This window comes from Heliangelus exortis, chromosome 1 (assembly GCF_036169615.1).
Source record: "Heliangelus exortis chromosome 1, bHelExo1.hap1, whole genome shotgun sequence".
Taxonomy (NCBI): Eukaryota; Metazoa; Chordata; class Aves; order Apodiformes; family Trochilidae; genus Heliangelus; species Heliangelus exortis.
In genome coordinates, this window is record NC_092422.1 from 14,291,174 (window position 1) to 14,302,400 (window position 11,227).

At 35.3% G+C, this 11,227-nt stretch overlaps 1 protein-coding gene across 2 annotated transcripts in view; it reads left to right on the forward strand.

The window, feature by feature from the left end:
• Positions 1 to 10,032, forward strand: part of DYNC2H1 (dynein cytoplasmic 2 heavy chain 1) — a 147,670-nt gene extending 137,638 nt beyond the window's left edge. For both annotated transcript variants that reach the window (XM_071734517.1, XM_071734525.1), the window contains exons 88-89: positions 4,577 to 4,693; positions 9,441 to 10,032. In XM_071734517.1, the coding sequence (XP_071590618.1) occupies positions 4,577 to 4,693; positions 9,441 to 9,599 (276 nt within the window). In that variant the 3' untranslated portion in view covers positions 9,600 to 10,032. The remainder of the gene's footprint in view (positions 1 to 4,576; positions 4,694 to 9,440) is intronic.
• Positions 10,033 to 11,227: the final 1,195 nt, after the last annotated feature.

Below are 11,227 nucleotides of genomic sequence, written 5' to 3' on the forward strand. Positions count from 1 at the left end.
CACCAGTTAATTACTTGATTAAAGAGGGTTTAATCATTGTATGAAAGCACTACAAGTGATAAGATCTGTGTTACAGAAAGTGTAATGGAAAATGTTACACAGGAATGAAATAGAGGAAAACAAAGCATAGTCACAACAGAATGTTGTAAAAAGGTGAAAATGTTAGTAAAAAAATAACCCATCTACTTTTAGCCATCAATGTGCACTTGCAGCCCAGAAAGCCAATTGGGTTCTGAGCTGAATCAAAAGAAGCACAGACAGATGGTCAAGGGAGGTGATTCTCCCCTTCTGCTCTGCTCTTGTGAGGAGAGCACACCCACCTGGAGTACTGTGTCCAGTTCTGGAATCCCCAGCATAGGAAGGACAGAAACATGGAGCATGTCCAGAGGAGAGCCACTAAAATTACCAGAGGCCTGGAGTGCCTCCTTTATGCAGACAGGCTCAAGAAATTGGGGTTGTTCAGCCTGGAGGAACAGAGGCTCTCATGATTCAGACTGCATTTTTATAATGTGATCTTGCACATCCCCTACAAGAACCAGATGATGATTTAGTCTATTCTGAGGGGTGTCAGTCTCAGTTAATGCTAATGGTGAGGTTTCCTGCTCTGTGACTGTTTGCACTGAAAGAATTGATTCTGTATCCCCATGGCTGGGGGACTCTATTTTGGGATGTGGGAGAGTTCTGCTAAAGTCCCTAAATCCATAGGTACTTAATTATTTTTTAAAAATATCCTTATTGAAGAATTGGGACAATTAGGAAAGCAGATGGACATTAAATTTAAATCTAAGATTCAAACATACATAGTACAATTTTCCTAGCTGCACTGGCAGTTAGTGACTGTTTTGAAGATGTTCTTTGAGATCTTTTTCTTTGCCTTTAATTAAAAAAAAATTGTTGGCTTAGAATCTGTTCTGATAAGAAATGAAAGTGGAATTCTCGTTACAGTGAAAATATTTTTTCAGTCCTCCTGCACTTCACAAAAATGGCATTATGGTTCAGTAATTGTAAAAATTTGAGATGATCCTTGTGTGCCAAATATTTCAAATAATGTATCCCATGGTCATCTGGAAGTCAGAAGTATGAAGTTCTAGGACTCCCAATATAACTACAAAATTGCAGAGAATCATTCAGTTGGGCCAAGAATACAACTGACTATGGATGGATTATCAATTCTGATATTAAATTACCATTTCATTCAGGTGATAGTTTAGATATATGGTGTGAAATAGATCTCTCCTAGTAGGATGTCTTTAATATTTGCTATTGAATCAATCTGCATAAAATTACACCTTCCTCAGTATCACTTCAGATTGCCATAACAAAAGGTACTGAAAATGTATGGCTATAGCAATAAAATCACACATTGGTATGCAAATGCATCTCTCTGCTTTGTGCATTGATTGTGCTGTTGTACAAAAGTAGGTAGCAAATCCATTTGGCATTCCTTTTTCTGTTATTATAGAAAAGGGTGTAAGAAAAGAAACATGATAAGAGTCTTTTTGGGTATTAAATGCAATGAGCTTGGGGAGACCTTCATATAAGTAGTGAAAACCAAGAAATTTATTGCAAAACTATAATATTCACAGAATCATAGACTGTTAGGGAGTGAAAGAGACCTCTGGAGATAACCTAGTCCAACCCCCCCTGCTGAAGCAGATTCACAGGATAACATCCAGGCAGGTTTTGATGTCTCCAGTGACACAGACTCCACCACCTCTCTGGGCACCTGTTCCAGTGCTCTGCCACCCTCAAAGCAAAGAATTTCCTCATGTTTAGATAGCTCTGCCAATGTTCTAGTTTGTGCCTGTTGCCTCTTGTCCTATCACTGACCACTGAGAAGGGTTTGACCCCTGTCCTCCTGACACCTGCCTTGTAGCTTTTTATAAGCATTAATAAGATCCCCTCTCAGTCTTCTCCAGACTAAACAGATCCAGGTCTTCCAGTCTCCCCCTCATAAGAGAGATGCTCCCCTTTGCAGCCCTTCTCTGTACTTTCTCCAGTAGTTCTTAGCCTTTCTTGAACTGGGAGGCCCAGAACTGAACACAGGACATACCAGCATTGATATCAAAACTTTGCTCTTAGCAATTGACATAAATATTAGATGTTCTTAGTGGTCTTTTTTTTTTTACAGTATACCTCCATGCTGTAAATACCAAGACATTAATGATGGAGGCCTTTGAAGGTAGTGAAGAAAATATGACTTCCTGAAATCTGCTGTAATTTTAGCATAGCATTGAAAATTTGAAATTTTGGAAACACTGATGCTTTGGAGTATTATACCAACACACTTTCTACTAATTTGTTTTAAAGAAACATAATCTGTAATGGGTAACAATAGGTTTTTTTGAAACCAAACTCATACTAGTAGTTGCAAAATGCCAGTTACTTTGTAAGAATTAAAATTTTAAAAATTATTATCAACTCCAGCCACTACTCTGATCTGAGCCAGAACAGTTCTGTGCATAGTAATTATAGATACTGTGAAGTCCATGTCCTTTGTAGTAGCTGTTTTCTGGTTTTTATCATAGAAATGAGAGGAGGGTTGTGGGTGTACTCAGCCAAACAGTATGTGAAAGTACATTGTTCCAAGGTTCTGCTTTCTTAAGTGTATTTTAATATGAAATCAAAGTAAAAAATCTGGTCTTCATCTTCAAAGGAGTCCCTGGGATTGGTTCAAGTTTTCCAGGACATCAAATTATGTTATTTTATATAACTACAATGTCAAAGGAACTTCCAATATCAAAAGAAGAAATGTGTGGCACTGGGAAGATTTTCAATAGGTGACCCACTTCTATTGAAAATTCTTTTAGAGATGTTCAGGATGGTCAGACCTTTGAACACCCTAAAAATAAATTTTAAAGCCTCTTCATCAGACCAGTCTCCCCTCAAAACTTTTGCCCAACTCACACATTTATCAAAATAAGCTCCAGAAAAAAATTCCCTGCAGATTGCAGGAAGGGGATCTAGAAGAACACATGAGATTATTCTCTCTAGTTTTTGTGTGATAGGTATAAGCAAGAGCTTTGAAAGCATTCAGTCAGAAGTTTAGCCAGATAAAGTGTGATCTAGGACTTGTCCATGAAATAAAGTGAGGCCTTAAGAATGTTAACAGTAGAGACAGCAGGGAGGAGTCTGTGAGAAAGCCTCATTATAATCACCAGTAAAACTTCATTCCTTTTGTGCTTTTCATGATACTTTCATGATAGCATACAGTTAGTAGAGTATTAACAAAAAAACCTAAGCACTTGGGAGGAAAGCATTGCCTTTCAAGCATGAGAGTAACACTCCCTGTGTTATTGTATAAGTTCCAGCAGCATTGTGCTTACCAGTTCCAGCACCACTTTGGTGAGAGCCCACCTCACTATTATCTATTTACTTCAGAACTGTGGTATTATAGGATAACAGACAAGTGATCTTCACCCTGTAGCTTCTGTTAGACATCTGCTCTAACTTAAGACTGAATGAGAGGAGATGACCTTGAGTTGTGCCAGAGAAGGTTTAGACTGGATATTAGAAGGAGCTTCTCTGAAAGGGTTTTCAGACAGCAGAACAGGCTGCCCAGAGGTGTGTATAAATCACCATCCCTGGAGGTGTTCAGAAGACATGTAGATGTGGTTTAGCACTGGACTCTAGGTTAATGGTTGGACTTGGTGATCTTTAAGGTCTTTTGCAACCAGAACATTGTGGCAATTCTCTGAAGAGTTACCCTTTTGAATAGCTGCCTGAAAGTTATTACTGAGTTGTTTTATTATTGTTAATATTGTTCTCCCTTCAATAGGCCAAACTTATGATGATTATTACTGTTCTTTTTGTTATTATTAATAATAATAATGCCAAACTATTATTATTTGTACAGGGAAAATAAAGTTATCAACAACAATCCAGAATAGCTGTCTATTATTGTCATTAATTTATGCAGAACTTCAGTAAAGAAAAAAAGTGAATGTTTAGTTCAGAGGCTGAAAGTACTTAGTACTTAAAAGCAAACACTTACAACATGTTACATATAAAGCATTGCATTGTTACTTACAGAAGAAGATATGGTTTTTATTTAATTTTTCCAAACACTAGTTTATCTAAAAAATCTTTAATTATGTTAAATAGCATTTTCTGTTATACTACTTCAGTATATTTTGTTTGCTTCTGCAGAAGTGGTATAATTGTGCATTCCATTCTCTGGAAGCTGTGCTCAGGTTTCCAAGCTCAATCATGCTTATTTCAGTGATTCTACTTCTCTTATTCTTGACATTGTAATAATTGTGTACTTGGTTGTTGCTCTTATTTCCATTAATCTAATGCCAGGTAACTGCAGCATCATAAATAATGACATTTATCAATCTTTTCCTCTAACATTTAAAGAATGTGAACCTAAATCAGAGGAAGTTCACACTGAAGTGTTGTCCAGATCTTGCTTTAAAATCACGTTTCTTATTCTCACACAGAACATTACAGTAATTGCTTTCCTTCTATTTAAAAATTCATATTAAAGGAATTTCCATTTATTAAAGCAGTGTAATCATCACTGACATTTTGAAGTCTCTTATATATCTTTGAATATTTTACATTTCCATGGCAGATCACTGGCTTACAACTGGAAGGTTGCAGTTTTGATGGAAATCGACTATCAGAAAATCTGCATGATTCTCCCAGTGTGTCATCTGTTCTCCCTTGTTACATGGCCTGGATTCCACAGGTACTGAATTATTAAAACCACTGTATTTTCAAGACCCATAATTTTCTTTTTTTCTGTGTAGCAGCTTTTCAGTACAATGTTGCTGACCTGCTTTCTCCCTCATTTAAAAATAAAAATCTCTCTCTTTAAAAGGAAAAGCAGTTACCTCTTCTATATAAAACAAGAACTTAGTAATATTTTCTATCTTTTATTGTTTAGATCAAGCCAAGGGATTTATTTCACTCATACCTTTTTTCTTTGTCTTTTAAAAAGCATTAACATTTTTTTCAAAAGTTTATTTAGTGCAATGCATATGAGAGTTCGGGAGTTTATTCCTGAAATGTATTTTCTTTGTGATTTTAAAATTAAAGTGTAATAGCTATAAAAAGATAGAAAAATATGGTGTGATCTGCAAGATCACACCATAGAAAGGCTAAGAAAGCCTTTCCCACACTTAAACTAATTTTTATAAATGCCAATGCTTGCAGAACTGTATAAGATGAAAGTGAAATTATCCAAACAGTAAAAATCATGACTGCTACAACTCTCCAATTGTAATAACAATCTCTGATAAATAAAGCAAAAAGTTACATAAAACTTATTCAAGGATATGTGTAAATTACAAACTTATAAACTGACCATCTTACAACTAAAAGAAGGATTATTGTGGAATTTATCTCAATGAATTTTATCAGCCTAAAAATTATTTGTCCAGTATGACATAGTTGTCTTAGTTCCTTCTTTGATTTCAGTAAAAGAAAAGCATCTCATGAAGCTCATCCCAAAGTAACTGGGGTAAATCTCTGGCTAGTTGTGACTCCAGAGACAGCATAGACTGCTAGCTCTGGGACAGAGAGGTTAGAAAAATCCCATTAAAAGATCTAAAAGAAAATATAATAAGACTTTTACACCAAAGATCAAGTGTAAATGTAGAAAGTGAGAACTAGAGGTGGATGTACATTAACTCATAAATAAATAAAGCAAATTAATTTCCTAACTGAAGGAATTTATTATTTGGCAACTTAGAGAACCCTGCAGAGTTCTCTCTAGGTTTGGTTAGAAAATTCTTAAAGAAAAAAGTTCACTGGACCAAAGTAGATGAAATTTCAGTCAGAACTGAGTTTATTAATTATCAGAAATTATGGCGATGATGGAATTTGTGATATATTATGATAGATGTTGTGCAAGGAGCTCTGTTGTTAGCACACCACTGTATACTGGCTTTTTTTTACTTTTAATTTCCTGATTGCTATTTCTAGCTCTGGAATTGCAGTATTATATTACACTACAGCATTAGAGGTACAGTGCTGAAGATTTAGACTTTGAACACACAACTAAATACTGGCCACAATCTGCACTACTACTCCAAGCTTTGGTGGGAAATAAAATGCTGAAAATTATATATATATATAAAAGACAAAATAAAAACCCTATAACAAAACCCATTAAAGTGTAGACCAAAGAAAGATTTTTCATTTCTTTTGCAGTTTACAGGGTGCTTTTTGTTCAAAGAAATAAAGAAATTTCCTATTTACTTGAAAGGTGGTGTGTGTGATAAATACGGAATTGCCCCCATCTTAATAGATAGTAGACTCAGTGGTGCATGGGGGAGGATGGTAATATACCTGGTAATACCAAATGTTTATTTTAGCACACTGAAAATGAGGGTTGTAAGTAACCTTCTCTTTGTTCTGGAAAAAAAATTGTTTTGTTTTAGAGAAAAAATAGGCTAATAGTTCTTTTTCTGAATAAAAGTCTATATTTTTAAACTTCAAAGGTAAAATCCAGAAGTTATATGTGACACCGGCTGATAGTTATATCTATAAAACATAGAAGTGAAATAGTTCAATGATTAAATTTCTTCTGATGTACTTCATCTTTGAAATGAGTAGCAACTGAAGTCATTGTGTTGGAAAAAAATAAAATTCTTTTAAAACACAGTCCCAGACTTGTCAACTGTCCAGATTTTAAATATAAAAATCTCTAAGCAGGCCATTTCTGAATTGATCTGCCCTTAAGTTGTTTTGCTCTTGGCTCCTTTGTAAGAACTGATCATAATCAAACACTGTGCTAAGAACATGAGGCAGAATCAAGACATTATGCACTTCCCCTTACCTCATCATTCTCTTCTTAGGAGAAGTGTACACGAAGTAGAGCATATTACCTTAGAATTATTCAGTTTCTAGGTTTTTTTTCTTTTCCCAATAAATATCTCATGAGGTCTAGTGAGCAAAAATCTCCATCTAGTGAGCAAAAGCCAAAATTAGCCTACAATATTTCTCTAAGGGAACTCCCTAAAAATGCTGCAGTACCTAACATGGAGTATTTTCAGCTACTAACATGATATTTATTCTCATTGAACTGTGAAGGTCCTTTCCAATTTTAAGTCCAATTTTAAGTTGGGTAGATCCCAACCTGAGAAGAGTGTCACTAAAGAGTGTGGAACCCTGTCTGAGGCAGCTTCTGTGTAAGCCAAAGACAGAAGGACTTGTGGTTCAAAAAGAGTTTCACATAATGGTTTTAAGCTTCAAATAATGTGGTTCCTTAAAACATCAATGGGATTGAGAAAGGCATGTGAACAGCTATTTTGACCCAGAAAGGTGTAAAAACAGATCTTTGAAGGCAATCTGATAGCGTTTGGACACCAAGCTTTGGCAGAACTTAAATTCTCAGACTGGGAAGCATTTTGTCTTTATTGCTTTAACCAAGGGATAAATGTGCTAAGTATGATCCTTCTGTGAATATCTGAGTTCTTTTCACAAACCCCAGATTATTAAGTTATTCTGTATTGCTCTTACAGTGCACTGACCTTCTGTAAGGATTTAAAAACAGACATTCAAAAGACATGAGGAGTTGATTTTTGAAAGGAACAAAATTCTTAAAAAATGTCTTAGAGTTGACATGCAAGGCAAAGTGCTTGAAGCAGTTATTGTTTGCATGTTTCCTTTTTCCTGTTTTTAGTTATTTTCTAATATTGGAGCTTTACTAACTCACATTTGATGTTCATGTTAAGACAACTCTTTTTTTTTTCAAATTCCTTTCTGAGAAGTGTACTGCTTTGTTATTTTATTCTTGAAAATCTTACAGTTTCCTCTTGACAGGAAGGGAGATTTTGAGTGTGATGGAAAACAAGTTTCATGTGTATCAATTGAATCAAACCCTGAATTTTTTACAGTAAATAAAAAAGATGGGTTGACACCCATTATATGCTGCAGGAAGTCTTGACTAAGTCTTTGAGCTCAGTTCTGTTGTCATTGGTAGGGTCAATGCTCTGTGTAAAACCCTAGGAGAAAGCTACACCAAGACTTACACCATTTGTAGTATGGAAAGTTACTGTTACTGTTCTCAGGGTAGAGCATGGCTTGGTCATCAGGTACAGAATGAGAAGTAAGGACATGGCTTTAATCAAGATTCTCTATATACAATTATATACTTCTCTCTGTATATAAAACTGTATATATACAATTACATATTATTATTTGATTGTATATAATATAATAATATATAACAATATGGAAAAGATTTTATATAATATGTAGCAAAATATAATATGTTATTATTTAATTATATATATCTATATATAAAACTATATACAATTACACAATTGTAAAATTGTAGTCTTTGTAGTAGTTGTAGTACTGCTCATGCTGAGCAGTAGGGAAACATATAGAAGAGTGCAAAAAATTCATCTGGAAGTTCAAAGCACAGCTCAAATCTGATTGCTTAAAAGTTTGGTTGATGATTTCCTATTTAGGCACTTAAAGGAAATGGCCTGTTTTCCAGACATGCAAAAAAACCCCAATTGTGATTGTGATCAGTATTTGTGTGAAACCTACTATTTTTTTACTAGTAATATAACTTTTTATATATGCTTCCATCTCTTGAAGTGCTAGAAGTACATGGAAAGGCCTAAGGAATCTAGGCTTGTTTGAAGTAATGGTCTGAACTAAATTAAATAATTCTTGGTTCCTCTCAATATCCTTCATTAAGTGTGAGATGGGGCCCCTGTGAAGCTGTAATGCAAGGTATTCAAGCTCTCTCTCATTAGGGAATATTTTCCATGTTTGGAATCAGTCACGTTAGAAATTGTTGTTGAAGTCTACTGTTTCCAGTAGCCTGGAAACTGTGGGCTATGACTTTACTTGATGTAGTTCCTGAAGTGTCCCACCTGCAGGTATCTCAGCTGCAGATCACACCTGGGGCTGCAGTGCCTGAGGAGCAGCAGGGGGATGGATGCTGCAGAGCTGGGGGGACAGGGAGAAGTGGGGGGACAGCAGGAGGAGGTGAGGCAGGAGGGCTTGGCAAGGGCAAGGGCTGAGCCAGCACTCCAGCCTGCCCAGATCAGTAGCTCCCTGAGCTACTCAGCACTGAGGCTCCCAAGGGACTTTCTTCCATCTGGGAATGGATCAACACTTCCCTTGCCCCTGGTTTACAGAAGATTTTTGGATTTTTTTTTTTTTTTGTCTGAATGAAGATTCTGATATGTAGTTCATAGGATCACCCCTATTATGTATGTTCTTGTGTTTTTCAGTTTACCAAACTGGAGACAAAGAAGTAGGTGCTTAGTTTTGGGGTAGTCTAGAGAATTTTCTGGTCTCAGCTTTGTTAGTAATCCTTCTCTGTAGCATGGACCAAGTCTCCGGTCCAAGACAGCAGTGTCTAAACTGTATCTTGGGATCCAGCTTTTGATCCCATATCATTGGAGGTTGTTTCTTTCTCACGTTTTGTGGTGTGTTTGTGTGATAACCAAGTGTTTGTTTATTGGCAGGATGCTTATGGTCCATATTCCCCAGAGGAATGCATATCCCTGCCAGTCTACACTAGTGCAGAGAGAGATCGTGTGGTGACAAATATTGATGTGCCTTGTGGAGGAAACCAAGACCAGTGGATTCAATGTGGAGCTGCTTTATTTTTAAAAAATCAGTAATCTGAAATGGCATTAAATTAATTCTTGAAGTTAAGGATTGTTTAAATATCTCAATTTTTTCATATTAAAAGAAAACTTTAGATTCATTGCTTATATATTTTTAAAGCTATGGTTTATAAATTCTCCTATATATTTTTAAAAATATATAACATTAATTCTACTTAAATAGAATTTAATTGTATCACTGTGGGGTATTGTAAAAGTTAACATGTCCCTATTCACTGAACTGTTAATTTGAGTTGTTTCTCTAGATTGTAATATGCTGTATTTCTTTCTCACACTTCCTGAAATCTCCTACGTTATGCCCATAAATACTGAATATACATTCAAGTTCAGTGTTTTTGCTTTGGTCATTTTTTTCCATTACTGTTTTTGAACTGTTATTCTTCTGTGTCTATTAATAAAATAAAATTATAAAACCTACCCATTGCAACTGAAATGGAATGTTTTACTTGAATATAAAAATCAGGATAAATCTTTCAGTCTGTATTTATGATGTTTTTAGTTGTAATCATATTTCTTTGTATTGATAGTAAGTAATAGGAGATTGATAAATTTCCTGTGGAACTGCCAATTCAGTTAGACTGCCATCATGGCTGTTATCTAGAAGGTACATTTTATAAAACACATAAATATTCCTTAGACAGAAGATGTTTTTAGCCAGTTGTTAACAGAGAGGTATAATAATGTTTTAGGTCTTATGCAACAAACCTCTGCAGTCTTGTTCTCAGTGCAGAAAACTCATTTGATTTCAATGATTCCTGAAGTTCCGTGGTGGGATGCTGACATAGCTGTGATGTACATTTAGATGAAATCCCAGAAAAAGCAGGAAACAAAATCCAACAGGACTTATTTCCAGAAGGAAAGCAGAAAAACTATTGGCCACATCTCCAGGTTAACATCCTGAAGAAAGTATTTTTCTCTGTTCTACTCTCATGTTTATCCTTTAAGCTTTGTCTTTTGTCTTCTATTTGGAAAATTTCTAATTTCAGTTCTTCTAATAAAAAGATACTTTAATTTGGATGCGAACACACATAGATTTTAAAAATTGGATCTTATCTAAAAACAGAATAGATTTACTGGATACTTTTCCAGATTTTCTACTTTTTAATTCTTCAGTGAATCAGAGTCCAATGTATAATGGAAGATGAGACAATTATCTGAAAAGAGTTGCTAGTGGAAAAAATTTGGAAGAAAGTGACAAACTTTCCAATGAAACAGAAAGCACTTGTATAAATGTGTGTACAAGTTCTGTGAGAATTTACAGGGAGACTTTTCAAGAAAAGTGTTCTGCTGTACAAGTTTGTCTTGGTAAAACATAACAAGTTTTGCTGAGGGCAACTGTGTTTTCAGTTCTTTTTGGCATATGGATTGGATTTTAGCTTTTGTGTTTCTCAAAATTGAGGGATCTACTGTTCCCTGCTAGTTCCAGATTCTCTTTTGTGGACATAATACATTGCACAGGAAGGAGAGGCCAGAAATCCAGTTGGTGATTTTAATGACCAGTCTTGCTTAAATATCTACTGTAATGGGTTGTGGAAACCTTGAAATACAACATGAGTAGAGCATTGTGTGGATTTTAATGCTTTATTTTGGTTTTTTTGTTTGTTTTCTCTCCTAAGTGTAAG